A 15,485-nucleotide genomic window follows, 5' to 3' on the forward strand; every position below is an offset into this window, starting at 1 on the left:
CTTGAATGTAAAGATGAACTTGTCTTACCAATCAGCATCACGAAGTCCATCTTCATTACGATTCTTTCAAGAGCCTATCAGAGACGGGCCCAGCTCATCTACCCAATCACAGGTTGCTGGCAAGAGATGAACGCTTGTCTCCTGTAGAAACCAGCCTGTGCTGCCTATCATGACAGCAACACCCTAGGACCTTTCTTCTTAAGGCTAATTTCCAAATCCCTAGATAACTGATTTGATCATGTTTGATTTTTCTTGACTCAAGGTTTAGATAAAACAGTTGTAAAAATTCACAAGGCAGTATTCTAAGGTCCTTATTTCAACCATGATCTGAAAATACATCCAGATATTAAGAAAGAAAAACATTATATTAATGTGATATAATTGACTATTGGTGACTAACAGGAACAAAGCTGCCCTCTCATTCTGGAATTGAATGAAGACTGGTTATTATAATTAGCAATAAATTACTGAGATGTACACCATTCTTTCTCTGTAGATAGTGTTGCATGAATGTCTTTTTCAGGTTTCCTTATTAATATTCTAAGTGCAGTAAAATACTTCTAAAGATAACATAAAATTGTTTATGCTGTGTATGCCTTTGAGTTTAGATGTGTGCTTGTCTTTGCAAACTAAAAATGGGGCGTCTTTGGCCAAAAAGTATAAAGAAAGAACAAACCTAGGAGATGAGAGATCAACAATGTGACTTTTTATGTTCTTAAAAAAAGTTACCCCTGGATTTACATGTGAAAATGCAAGAGTATCAACACTTCATAAAAACGTTTGAATTAGAAACGAGAACAGATTATGACATGGAGGAAAATTTCATCTTTATTAACACTGAAGATATTCATCCCTAAATAAAATAATAACAACAGAACATAATTCAAAAGCACAGATGTTATAAATTCTTCCTGGGAAGTTTATGGATTCTATCCTTAGCTTCTAGCACAGGTGAACATGAATCCTAAGTAGAAAGATGTCATGTCCAGCACCACAGCAGTATCACAGCTTATTAGCAGAATAATGTAGAAAATGGTCAGGTAAACAAATAGTATACAACAAAGTGCAATGGAAATAAAATTGACTAAGGCAAGATGAATAAGCTTTACAACATTGGGAAAGAGGTGAGCTGGGAAACCAGCTGTAAACATTTACATTTCCTATTATCCCCAATCCAAACAATCACACAAGCCATCTTTTGTGACTAACCAGAATTAAAAGACCTGTGTCAGGTGGCCCCGCTGATTTCTCCATGATGATTAGCTGCTGGTTCTAAAATCTCATTCATTCTCAAAACGTCGTCATAGAGCAAATAGCTCTGCAGACTCCTGGGAAGTGGTAACTGGTGGACGAAAATGTCAGAATGAAGGTGCTCTGCTTTCAGACTGGCCCGGATTCCCAGACGACAAAGATGGCTTAGGCTTGGAACAGAGGCTGGAGAAACAAACAAACATAATTTTGATTAACAGTGGACTGAATAAATGGCTGGGTAAGAAAGAGTTCTTGCTAATCCCAGCACTTGGGAGGCAGAGGCAGGTGGATTTCTGAGTTCAAGGCCAGCCTGGTCTACAGAGTGAGTTCCAGGACAGCCAGGGCTACACAGAAAAACCCTGTCTTGAAAAACCAAAAAAAAAAAAAAGAAAAGAAAAGAAAAGAAAGAAAGAAAGAAAGAGCTCTTGCTGTGAAAGCATGACGCACAACCTGAGTTTGAACTTCAGAAACCACAGAAAAATCACAGTGGCAGTCAGCACCTCTGACCCAGCACTATAATGACAAAGACAGGGGCATCAGTGTGGCTCGATGGCTACCAATCTACCTCCAGATTCAGTGAGAATCCCTGTATTAAAGCAGAGTGATTCGCTAACATCCTCCTGTGGCCCCCAACATGTACACACTATCATGAATGCAAACATGCATACATACACACAAGCAACACATTAAGATAAGCAACCAATCCATGTCTATACAATAAAAGAGAAACACTGCATTGCTTAGTCTTGTTTTGAAAGAAGACCACTGGGTCAGCATGGCTGCATGGACCCGGGTCAGCATGGCTGCATGAACCTGGTACTTACTTTTTCCACTTGGTTGCTCTCACTTCAGTTGGTCACATGCTCAACTCAGCATCCAGAGCCAGAAAAAATAAATGTTTAAACTCTAAGACAACACTACCTAACACTTAAGAAAACCCCGGACAGAAATTGCTACTGCCCTCTTAGTCTGTTTTGTTACAAAAGGTCTCTGAACCTAACACATCAAGCAAATGGATGTGCAGCCTGACATCTTCTTTGTATCTATGATATAAAATAAAAGTTTCAAGGTCTGGGAGGATAGCTCAGAAGTTTGTAATGCTAGCTGTTCTTCCAAAGGATCCAGGTTCAATTTGTAGCACCTACATGGTGGCTCACAACTGCCTGTAACTCCAGTCTCAGGGGATCCAATGCCCTCTTTTGACGTTAATGGGCACCAGATATGCATGTGGTGTACAGAAATACATACATGAAAAAATCCACACAAAATTAAAAAAGATTTTTTTTTTAAGAATGAAATTTCAAAATTGGCACAGAAACAGAACATCCACTGAGTGTCCTTTATGCTACACGCCCACCACATATTCTAGTTCTGTATTATTTATTCCAGACTACAAAATACATATACATATACAATTTTTGTTTGTTTCTTTGGGTTTCCTAAGGCCATGTTGTACCTACCACTGATCTGCCCCAGACTCGGATTTATTACCGTGTTTTAGGACATATGGAGGTTTAAAAACAAGTTTCAGCAACATTTCAAACATCACAAAACAATCTAACTGGCAGGGCCAGGGTTCAAATTCAGATCCATTTGAGCCCAGCGACTCTAAGGGTGGGCAAGTATCTGCTGTAGCAATGGGAAGAAGCAGATCCTCAAGGAGTAATCCACGGACCTGTAACTGAGGATCACCAGATGACAGCAGCATCAATCTCTAAAATGAGAGTGTTAGCTGAAGAGGCTAATGTCTGCACAGAACAGAACAGCTAATGCTTTTATGCAACTCAAACCTTTGTTAGTAGAGAAATTTCGAAATCCCTGAGAAATGTAGCAATGACAAAGAAGCTAGAGCAGAAGCATCAACTCAAGTACCATGGGGAGCAGATCTGGGGCCGATCATACTGCTGTCTACACCCCCAGTCCACAGGAGCTATAGCAAGCTCATTTTCTGTTTTTTGTTTTGTTTTGTTTTTGTTTTGGATTAAAGGCGTGTGCCACCACCGCCCGGCGCAAGCTCATTTTCTAACATTCCAAATTCACGATACCAAAACAAGTGAAGTTACCTCAGTATCTTAAATTTTAGTTTCTGTTTAGTTTACTAAGAGTTTTAAAAACAACTGTCATTAGGAAAAAGTGAGAACAGGAGAATGGAAAGTAACCTGAAACACGGTACAGTAATGATGTGATATAAATGGTGGTAAAGTCCCAGATGAATACTACCAATGTGTGACAGTAATTAATACACAGAGCCAGAGAGACGCTGTTGAGTACAGTTTTGAAACTTGGTATGAATCAGATAGGGTATGCATGTAGAGTTGTGGAAATTATACTGTAAGTATAGGACATACATATGACCTTGTGGTACCATAAGAACTGACATCCACAAGTATAATGTAACATCTAGGTAAGAATGGTGAGGATTTTGAAAACAAACTTAAAAGTTTAAATGCTTTTGCTTACCTAACAATATTTATCACTTAGAAACTATAGTAGATGACTGATAGTACTGGGGAAAACTAGTTATCTAATGAAAGACCCCTCCGGGGGTGACCCAGGAAAGACGCGACTCTCAAAGACACTCCAGAAACCTCTTGCTGTAATAACATAAGTCAGGTTTAATATACGAAGCTTCGGATTGACATGCCCCACGCAGGAGGCAGGGGCCATCGACCCTGAGATCTAACAGCTCAGGGTTTTTATAGATAAAGGCTGGGGGGAGGGAGAGGGTTGTGGGTAATCACACACAATTGGTTGTTATAAATGTCTATAATATGTGTAAGCAGATCTCAGGCAGAGGTATGACAAATCTCATGAGAATAGTCTCGGGTCCCTGTGGCCTTGGGACCCAGTGTGAATGTTTTTCTGAGCCAACAGACCATCTGGCTGAATCTAATTTACAAGTCTTTGGGACCTCTGGTGGGAGTTTCTCCAGAGGAGGTGAAGTCAGACACCACGGGGAACATTCAATTGACCTTTGTTTCTCTGCTCTGCATCCCCTGTAATGGCCTTGGGTTAGCAAGCTAGCTGACCTGTAATTTTAACTATTTGTATTCTTGTTTTATTATTTAACTAACTTAAAACTAACTTAAAAAATATCTCTTCACTAACACTGTTGAAGATGTAATGAAAAGAAAACACCTAAAGCCAATAACTAACTGGAATTAATTACCTTGTTAATATATTTGGTATTTAGAAAATCTATAGGGAATAAATTCAAATAAAACATTATCGCATCTCAAATACATGATTTTATTTTCCTTACTTCCTTAAGTGTAAATTTTCTATTCAGACAGTATACATTTTATATAATGAATATTTTACATAACTGAACACTATGTAATGTTAGATAAGTATATAAATGTGTGTGTGTGAGTGTGTGTGTGTGTATGTGTGAGTGTGTGTGTATGTGTGTGTGTATGTGTGAGTGTGTGTGTGAGTGTGTGTGTATGTGTGTGTGTATGTGTGTGTGTATGTGTGTGTGTATGTGTGAGTGTGTGTGTGTGTATGTGTGAGTGTGTGTGTATATGTGTGTGTGTGTATGTGTGAGTGTGTGTGTGGGTGAGTGTGTGTGTATGGATGGGTGAGTGTGTGTGTGTATGTGTGTGTGTGTGTATGTGTGTGTATGTGTGTGTGTATGTGTGTGTATGTGTGTGAGTGTGTGTGTGAGTGTGTGTATGTGTGAGTGTGTGTATGTGTGTGTGTGTGTGTGTATGCATTTTGAAGTCATCACTTGGATCTAGCTAACAACAGTTATATTGCTGCAATGCGGTGTCAGGGAGGCAAATCCCTGAGGCCCCTCCTAACACGCGCAGACTAGTCCAGTTGACTGTACTAACAGGTGGCTGAGCTTCCACACACAATGTGCACAACCATGACTAGACGTGCTGGGAAGGCAAGGCTCTGATGACATCATCTGACAAGGCTGCTGACACTTCAAGAAACTTTAAAGCTGTGAACTTGGGTTACTTGTAGAAATTTGGGTGCTCAAAGGCAGCTAAATCCCCGGGAAGTTTTCTGATAAAATTACATGTCTATACCAGTGCAGTTTTATTGGAGTTGATGATTTATCCCTTATGTAACTTTTGGGAGGGAAAGGAGGGGCCTTGGGAGGAGGTACTGAAGGGTAGTGAGCCCTGTTAGCTTCAGGAACCGTCCCTCCTATTAACATCCCCTGCTAGAAGGGGGTTTCCTGAAGTGTCAACAGCTCTAATTAAAGAAGGCAATTTTCACGTCAACACTTTCATGTCAAAGACACAAGAATATAGTCCATGATGCAAATCCAAAAGAAAATATTCCATGATAATGTCACTAACTTTTCATCAGCCCCAAACTGCAATTGTTTTACATTTCACTCCTCTTTCCATTTCTTCTTTTAACGAGACTCTCAACAAATTAGTCAGGGTAGGTAGGATACAGGCACCAAGTTGACGCTGAGGACAGTAAAGCCTGCCAAAGAGTAAACTGGAATTCATACAGTGGGAAGGCAGAATGCTGATGGCTGAGGTTCATCTATACAGAGAATGTGGCAATATTAGTGATGAGAGATCTCTTATGTAAACAACTTGAACAACCAAACAGTTATAATCAGAGCAGTAGGAGCCACATTTATGTTGAAGAGATAGGTTCCACTATAAAAAAAGGCTAGGATGAGTCTCCCAGTCTGGACTAAATTGATACATATTTGTATGGACTTATAGTTCTGAATACTATCAGTTCTGTTTTGACATATTGTTAGTATTCTGTCTAAACTCCACTTCCACAGTTATCTGGCAACAGCCAGGTATGCTCCTCCTCACAGTTACCTGGCAACAGCCAGGTAGGCCTGCCCACTATAAAAGGAACTGCTTGCCCCCTCCTCTCTCTCTTACTCTCTTCATCCCTCACCTGCAGGTTCTCTGCCCCCTCTCCCCTCCCCCTTCTCTGCCCCCCTCTCTCCACATGGTCATGGCTGGGCTCTACTCCTCTACCTCTCTGCTCTCTCTCTCCTCTTGCTCTCTTCCCTCCACCCTAAATAAACCCCACCTCGTGGAATCGTTTGGTCTGGCGTTATTCTGTCTAAGCTACTCGCAAAAATCTAACATATATGCCTTATTAAAAACTATTGTGGCTGGATGGTGGTGGTGCACACCTTTAATCCCAGCATTTGGGAGGCAGAGGCAGGCGGATTTCTGAGTTCCAGAGTTTGAGGCTAGCCTGGTCTACAGAGTGAGTTCCAGGACAGCCAGGGCTACACAGAGAAACCCTGTTTCAAAAAAAAAAAAAAAAAAAAAAAAAGAAAACTTTAATTCCTTTGCAAGGTAAAGACCCACATTTGCTAACTCTTCAATCTGCTTTGTCTGTTTAATATATAAACTGTACTATATGATTCTTAGGTAGCTATCTTAGGTGTGTATGTGTGTGTGTGTGTGTCCCTGTTGAACCTGTTGAAATATTTTAGTTTTGCATTCTAGCTTTGTTCTTCCATGCTCTCAATTGTCTTGTGTGATTTTTCATGACACAATAGTTTTTTTGGTTTTTCGAGACAGGGTTTCTCTGTGCAGCCCTGGCTGTCCTGGAACTCACTCTGTAGACCAGGCTAGCCTCGAACTCTGGAACTCAGAAATCCGCCTGCCTCTGCCTCCCAAGTGCTGGGATTAAAGGCGTGCGCCACCACCGCCCGGCTAAAGTTTTCTTGTATAAATAAGCATCAGTAGAACTGCAACTTTGGAGTTATTTTGAGGTTCATGTCACAAAATTATCTTACAAATGCAACTTAAAAAAAAAAGACCAATTTTGGTTTCTGGTATGAGAAAACACCATCTGCCATAGCACTGGAAACATGGTGATGAAAATGTGAGGTCATACTATGCCAGCAGAGGAAGGTAATCTATTCATCTTTCTCTGGACTTGAATGAGAGTTTTATTAGTTATTTTTTTTAAACATCTGGTTCACTCTTTTTATTGTTGCCCAGAATTGTGAAGTCTATATGTACAATGAACTTTTCAATTTATGCCTAAAGTTGTAGCTATTATTTGAGAGGTTTTTGCTATGAAAACCAGGCTATTGTTGGATCCATTGCTAGGAAGACAAAGTCACCAGTTCCTGGAGGAGCTATTTAGAATGGATTTTTCCTTCTGTCCAACACTGACCAAGGAGACGTTAAAGAAAAATTCACTAGGTTGTTTTTATAAAGACTAAAGACAGCTGTTAAAAATGTTTCTTTGCCACCCAGTGGGCCTCAGATTATTTTAAGAAGTTACCAAAGTTAGAAAAATTTAAAGGTATAAACAGCTCTCAGTTGTCAGAGGTAGCTCAAACAATATCTAACAGACAAGTGACTTGGACAAAACCTTTTGCATAAACTAAAAACCACAGTCACATCTCTGATGAGTCATAGACTTAACAGATACTTAGCAAAATTTTGGTGTCTTATCCACTGTCAGAAGAATCTCTCTTAGAAGAAAGTTCTGCCTCCATTCAAGAGATAGAGTTATCTCTCAGATGAAACAATACCCAATAACACCAGAAACAAAAAGGGAAATTGTAGTCCGTGTTGCCTGTTCTTACTAGTCCATGCTATCCTTGTCCGTCATCCCTGCTGTGATCCCCACAACACTACTTGAGAGCTGGGGTCTGAACATGCTAGCCTCCATGTCCTGCTCAAGTATACACTATTTCTTTTTTCTCCCTTCCTTCTTCTTTCTCTCTCTCTCTGTCTCTCTCTGTCTGTCTGTCTCTCTCTTTCTTTTGAGACAGGGTTTCTCTGTGTAGCCCTGGCTATCCTCAAACTCAAGAGATCCACCTGCATCTGCCTCCTGAGTGCTCAGAGGCATATGCCACCACATCCCAGCATGCATTTCTTTTTAATGCATAAAATTAACAATGGTTTTTACTTAATTATAAAGTAACATAAGAACTTTTTTTTTGGGGGGGGGGGGGGGTTGAGACAGGGTTTCTCTGTGTAGCCCTGGCTGTCCTGGAACTCACTCTGTAGATTAGGCTGGACTCGAACTCAGAAATCCGCCTGCCTCTGCCTCCCAAGTGCTGGGATTAAAGGCGTGCACCACCACCGCCTGGCAAGAACTCTTATATAGGTAGTATCTTATTTGTTGATTTTAAAGCTGTCTCAGTATGTAGCCACAGGCTAGACTCTCTATAAAGTTCAGGTTAGCCTTGACCTTGTGATTTCTTGTCTCAGCTGTATGAATGTAGACATTGCAGGTATAAGCCACTGCACCTGGACTTGGAACCGAGTGTATTACCACCTGGATAACAATCAAAATCGGTTTCCAAACAGGGGGCAAAATTTACACACACTCACAAGGCAGCCCACAGTTGTCTTTAACTCCATGATCTGACACCCTCACACAGACTGATATACAGACAAAACACAAAAGCACATAAAATGAAAGTAAACAAATAAGTTTAAATAAAAAAGAGCCAGGTGTGGTGGCATAGGCCTGAAAAAAAAACACACACACACACACACACATCACTGAAATACCATCACTGTGAATGAGATGAATAGCAAGCAGCTTAAGTCATTTTCTTGGAAAATAATATTCCCCAAAGCTCTCAGACCTAAGGAAATAGAAAACAGAAATAACACAAGGATTTATAAGAAAAAATGGCATATTCAATTGTGGATACATAAAAATGTGATATCCAAATGGCTCCTGGATGTATGGAGCTGGAATCAAGGAAGAGCTTGTACCTAGATGTGCCCTTCCCCCGCCTTGAGCAGGCCTGAGAGACCTTGTTTACCACAACAGACCGAGTGATTGGATCTAGGTGGAACTTAAAAGAAGAACTGCCCCTGGGCTTGCCTTTAGCTATCTCCAGCCGAGACAGTGACCAAGAACGGATTATCCCACCCATGTCTGCCTGAAACAAGGAAGAGTTCGGCGGGTCTCTTTAAATTCAAAAGCTAAACATTAAAGCATTGAGCCTAGATCAGAGAACTTTGTCTTGGCTTTATCTCTTTTCGCCCTCTGTCCTCCTTTTGTTCCCAGCCCCCTTTCAGGCGAACCTGGTTGATGCAGGTGGCTACAACCAGAGAAAAGACTGAGAAGCACAAGCTACTAGTCAATATCTGATATGCAGAATATCCAATTTGTGACCTCAAATGGGTGACGACCCACAGGTAGAGAATCACCTGCCACGTGCCAAGGCCCTGATGTGCTGCAATCATTCCCCCATGTGGCATATGTGCCCTTTTTGACTTCTTGTTCTCAAATTCTCTCTCCCACATTCTATCTGCTCTGAATAAATATCTGTTTTCTGATGATGCAAATACATAATCAAAAAAGTATCTGCAAATACCAATGTTGAGAATTACATGCTAGAGAACTTTCCCATATTATCATTAAAGAAATTTGAAACTGGTACGCCTAGAGACTGTGAACAGAAAACTTCTTCAACAGAAACTTTCCTCAGTCTGAGTATGCCTAAGATCAAGAGCACTTTAGATCAAGGAAATTTACTAAAACGTAGTTTTTCAAGAAATTACAAGACATTTCTACATAGGTATAGGTTGATTTGTTAAAAATCTATTGAGGCAGGGCAGTGGTGGCGCACGCCTTTAATCCCAGCACTTGGGAGGCAGAGGCAGGCGGATTTCTGAGTTCGAGGCCAGCCTGGTCTACAGAGTGAGTTCCAGGACAGCCAGGGCTACACAGAGAAACCCTGTCTCGAAAAAAAACAATAAATAAATAAATAAATAAATAAGTAAAAATCTATTGAAACTGCTTTTGGAGAAGTTTCACTTTACATAAAAATAGACATGAAACAAAATTTTCCCAACTTAAAAACACATAATCTCATAACATATAATCAAAATTAAATAAACAGAGCAAATATGTAGGAATACTTTGGGTATATTATATTTAAACTGGATTTCTTACATAAAATAAGAAATATAGGTATGGAGGAGGGACCAGAGACTGAAGGAATGGCCAACTTGAGACGCATGTCATGGGCAAGCACCAGTCCCTAACACTATTAATGACATTCTGTTATGCTTGCAGACAGGAGCATGTGCTCTATGAGGCTCCACCCAGCAGCTGACTAAGACAGACAAAGACACCAAACACAGTCAAACAGTGGACGGAGCCTGGGATCTCTATGGAACCCTAGGAGGAAGGACTGAGGACCCCAAGGGGATAGGAACTGCACAGGAAGACCAACAGAATCAACTAACCCGGACCCTTGGGGCTCTCAGAGACTGAACCACCAACCAAAGAACATACATGGACTGGACTTAGGCCTCCCCACTCATACACAGCAGATGTGCAGCTGGACCTTCATGTGGGGTCTGAACAACTAGAATGGGGGCTATCCCAAAGCTTTTGCCTGTCTGTGGGATATGTTCTTATAGCTGGGCTACCTTGTCTGGCCTCAGTGGGAGAGGAAGGACCTAGTCTTGCAGACTTGAAGTACCAGGGTTGGGGGTGGATACCCAGGGGGCCCCCACCTGCTCAAAGGAAAAGAGGAGGGGTATGGGGAAAGGACTGTTAGAGGAGCGGTGGAGAGGAGAACAGTGAGTAGGATTTAAAGTGAATAAAAAAATAAAGTTAAATTAAAAATATCCCACTGAATATTCTTTAATTTTTTGGCTAATAAAAATTTAATAAGTAAAGTTTGAAAAATCTGTTTTAGAATAGTCATTTAAGTATCAATCACCAGGCAACATATCCTTGTAACCGCAGCACACAAGAAGTAGAGGCAGGAGTACCAAGAGTTTTAGGCCAGCCTGGACTACAGAGAAAGACCACCACCAACAAAATAATCAATACAAAGAAGTTTCACCCAGTTCACAGGGTATACAAACAGGTTAATATATTATCAGTAGAGAAAGGTACAAATAAAATATGTTAATATTTCCTTTCAGAGATGATAACTTTACAGACAGAACACAAATCTATAAAAACTTCTAAAGAAATATTAAGTTTAGTATTCTTTTGGATACAAACTAAGTATTTTGCTTATGTATCTTTACAAAAATCAAAAGATTATCACTGAGTCAGATTAGTCAACTGCTGCTCTCTGGAGATCTGTAGGCTAAACTTATGAACAGATACAACTCAGAGGAAATCCCTACACTTTCCCCCACGCTTTCACATATGAGGAAATCCATACTGTGCCTAGTTTACTATGTCCTCTGAAAAATCCACAAAAATTTCAACATAACTAGAGAAGCAAGTGAAGAAAAAGTAGCAGTGTGTTTAAAGCTGTGCCTTCTTACCCATATGTTGCTGAAGAGCCCAAGAGGAGTTTGCACGAACAGAGAGCATCTTTTCAACTGCCGAAGGAAGTCTCCTCCAATTAGAAAATTCCAAAGTAAAGATAAGAATATCATCACTGACTGAATCAACCCTGTATCAACAACATATTAACAGGCCATTAGAAAATAAATAAGTATTTTCCAGGAGATCTCACATCATTATACACATGAAATACAGCCACAACTTTAAGAAAACTTAAAATCCTAGCAAATTACTCAACCAAGTTCAACCACACAGCCTCACATTGTTTGAAAAAAACAAACCAGAACTACTATATACTATATAACTGTTAGGTGTCAGACCCCAGACAAATGGCTAAGGTAGTTAACATATCAAAGCAGACACTGTCTATCAGCCTGTTTCAGTATTATCAGTACCCACTAAGGAGACACCCTGGCTGGCACATCCCATAGTCTGCCATAAACACTCCGGCCCAGTGACTGGCCTGGGCCTCTTCCCTAGCTTATCTTCCATATATAACACAGTCATATGCCAGTCTCTCGGTCTTTTGGTCTTCTGAGATCTTGGTCTCTGGTTCCCTTCTCTTCCTCTCCACACCCCCACCCCCACCCCCACGTTTCCATTCAGTAAGAAGGTCATATTCACTTTGGAATCACCCAGATGTTTTTGTGCTCTCTCTATCTATAATAAAGACCTCAACTCCTTAGGAACAGTTATGTCCTTTTTAAATTTCTTTTTTTCCATTCAATTAGCACAAAACAAATTCCTTTTATGCTCAATTTTTTTGCAGACATTCCAAGAGAACAACTGAAGAAAAGAAAGAAACAGAAAGGGCAGTTTAGTTGTTGGTTCCTCAGAAAGCACACTGAGAAAGGGGAGGGACAGACACAGATACCCCTGAATATACATAAAGTGACTCTTTAGTAGTGAAGTATATGAACTGGCTTTCTCAATTAAGGATGCTAAATGAAATAATTAGATTGTTTGTTTCTTAACACTTTCCTGTTTCAATAAATCTAAGAAATGGAGTATGTACCAAGGATGCATTAACCACAAAAAGCCTCAACTACTTATGCATGGAGTAAGTAAACCATCTGAACTAGAAAAATAATAGTATATTTTATGAACCTTGGGCCTTGTTCAATATTGCACTCTCCCTCCCAAGAGCTGACTTAGTTGGGTAGAGAACAAAAGATAATAGTGAACATGTAACTATTTTTCTTCCATAGGTTTTAGAGAGCAAAGGAAAACTGGTGATATTTAATTCCTTTTTCCATTTATAAGTTTTCCTAATTTAGAAATAGGAAGGAACAAGAAAAGATAGCACAAATTCCCACATTTCACAATGGATGGAAGTGTTTGACCTTACATAACAGAACTACCTCATTCCTCTGGATACATGAAGTTAAAACAAAGTGGTTAAGAACATAGATTTGAGAGCCACACAGGACATCTGTGAAAGCTGAAAGCAATGGAGTGAGTTCATGGTTTCAGGTGAAGAAGAATTAAAAATGTGGCTGAAGAAGAAGTGGATGTTCTGGAGATGGGCATCACTTGGGTTCAGGATAAAGGGCAACAGACTGTCAGAGCTGTCTATAGCTACTTGATATGTTTAGTCAAATTTAAAGCAGTCAGGAGGTGACTACTAGAACAGTGAAGGGTTATCTTTTGCTAGCTAGCCCCAGAGAAGAGCTAATCACGAAATTCACTAAGACACCAGCATCATCTTACACAACCGTGTTAATTACTCGATAAAACTGGCACTTGCAAGTATACTACAGCTCAACAGAATACATACGGGGAGGGAGAGCTGTGACGACAAACACATGCAAGTTTCTACATTAGAGATGTCTCAATGAATTGGCAGTAATCTTCCTGTTTCATTCAATTATCTTAAAAATAGAGTTTTGCACAAATTAACATAGAAGAACAGAGAACGGTAACTGAGCATTTGATAGGCAGCTATAAATCTTTATAAATCTGTTGAAAGAGTACAATCAGGGATTCCGAATGTTATTGGGAAAGTGGAAGGAAAGTAGATTCCACAGAAGTAAATATCAAGTTTAAGAAGTTGGGAGATGGGCTGGCGAGATGGCTCAGTGGTTAAGGGCACTGACTGATGTTCCAGAGGTCCTGAGTTCAATTCCCAGCAACCACATGGTGACTCACAACCATCTGTAATGAGATCTGATGCCCTCTTCTGGTGTGTCTGAAGACAGCTGCAGTGTACTCATATATACATAAAATAAATAAATAATTCTTTATGAAAAAAAAAAAAAAGAAGTTGGGAGATGTTGCTCAGAGATGCTCAGCAGGTAAAAATGCTTGCTGCTGAACTTGATGACTTCAGTTCATTCAATCCCCAAAACTGACTCTTGCAAGGCTAATAGATATTTCACTAATGGTCTGTAAAGTAACACATTCTCTATTAGACTGGAGACTTTGGTTCTATTTTTTCATTTGACTAATCAAACCTGTTGTTCACATGCCATACTACAGGTACCAAACTGAGATAACAACTTGTGCTAAATCTGGAAGTGTGTAGAAACAATCTTGTCACCATAGAATCCTGACTCAAAATTCATATAATCTCTTATAAAGGGCTGACATGATAAACAACCAGAACTAAGTGAGTTCTATCCTCAGATACTCTGAAAGCTACACCTTTCCTAACCATGTGCATGCAGACACTTCTTACAGGACTCTCTCTGTGCTTTAAGATCCTTTTCACTATTTGCAGCCCCAACTCTTTCAAACCAGCACAGCTACAGTGGTCAATATTCACACAATGCAGCTATGGTGGTCAGTATACACACACAAGCACACTAGAGCACACATGTACAAACATGCAAACATAGACGCAGCACACGCGCGCGCATACACTCACTCTCACACACACACACACACACACACACACACACACACACACACACACGTCTTAAACCAGACATCTCAAGAACTCATGTCTGAGGTAGTCTCATCACCGATGGAAAGGGCTCACTAGAAAGATTTCTTACCAAGAGCTGCTGCACAGTAGAATCAATGGGTCAAATCCAGCACGCAGGAGATGTGGCAACCATGCCTTATATTTTGTTTGTGCTTTAACTGCATAACTTACAAATTCGGATGTATGATTCCAAGGTACCATCAGGCAACCTTTCTTCAAAAAACAGCAAAACATTGAAAACTTCTCATACTTGAGGCAGTATGCCAAGTGAAGTTCATTTAACTGGGCTCCATACTTCAAAAGAATATTCACAATTCCAGAGAACTCACAGCTTCACCAAAAAGAAATACAAAGAAGTTTAAAAGTTATACTTCATTACAACAAATACTTATTAACAAATTTGTAATAGTAATTACATCTGGGAATGAAAATGGCAGTTGGTATAACCAATGGCTTTTACATGTTCAGATGGAGTAATGAGAAAAGAAACTTTATGTATTAATCCCTCTGTGTTGTTTGTGCTTTCAGCACTAAGATTTTTAAACTATCTTTCACAAAGAACCCATCTTTTCAAGCTGTAAGGTTTTCTACAATTAAGCATTTCTGCTAAAACATGGGAAGTCCCTGAAGACTGACTCACTCTAGAAACCACCATGTTATGTGTCTTTAGCTAACTTCCACTCTTTTCTATTCAGCAAATATGTAGATAGGTAGGTAGGGAAAGATATCACACTTATCATAAAGGAAAGCTTTTCTAATGAACAAATTTTAACTTACAACTCTGTATTATAAAGTTAATCTTATTTTTTAAGTACTTCTGTGAAATAAACATTTACCATTTTTAACTATTAAATTAACTGCTTAAAAACAGATCATCAGCCGGGCAGTGGTGGCCCACGCCTTTAATCCCAGCACTTGGGAGGCAGAGGCAGGCGGATTTCTGAGTTCAAGTCCAGCCTGGTCTACAGAGTGAGCTCCAGGACAGCCAGGGCTATATAGAGAAACCCTGTCTCAAAAAACCAAACCAAACCAAACCAAACCAAACCAAACCAAACCAAACCAA

General features: G+C 40.0%; 1 protein-coding gene across 2 annotated transcripts in view; it reads right to left on the bottom strand.

Moving 5' to 3' along the window:
- Positions 1 to 802: 802 nt before the first annotated feature.
- Asb3 (ankyrin repeat and SOCS box containing 3) overlaps positions 803 to 15,485 on the bottom strand; it is a 95,178-nt gene continuing 80,495 nt past the window's right edge. For both annotated transcript variants that reach the window (XM_028776903.1, XM_028776906.1), the window contains 3 exons: positions 14,493 to 14,753; positions 11,475 to 11,605; positions 803 to 1,434 (listed from right to left, as the gene is read on the bottom strand). In XM_028776903.1, the coding sequence (XP_028632736.1) occupies positions 1,229 to 1,434; positions 11,475 to 11,605; positions 14,493 to 14,753 (598 nt within the window). In that variant the 3' untranslated portion in view covers positions 803 to 1,228. The remainder of the gene's footprint in view (positions 1,435 to 11,474; positions 11,606 to 14,492; positions 14,754 to 15,485) is intronic.

Source organism: Grammomys surdaster, unplaced genomic scaffold, assembly GCF_004785775.1.
Source record: "Grammomys surdaster isolate TR1022 unplaced genomic scaffold, NIH_TR_1.0 67, whole genome shotgun sequence".
Classification (NCBI taxonomy): domain Eukaryota; kingdom Metazoa; phylum Chordata; class Mammalia; order Rodentia; family Muridae; genus Grammomys; species Grammomys surdaster.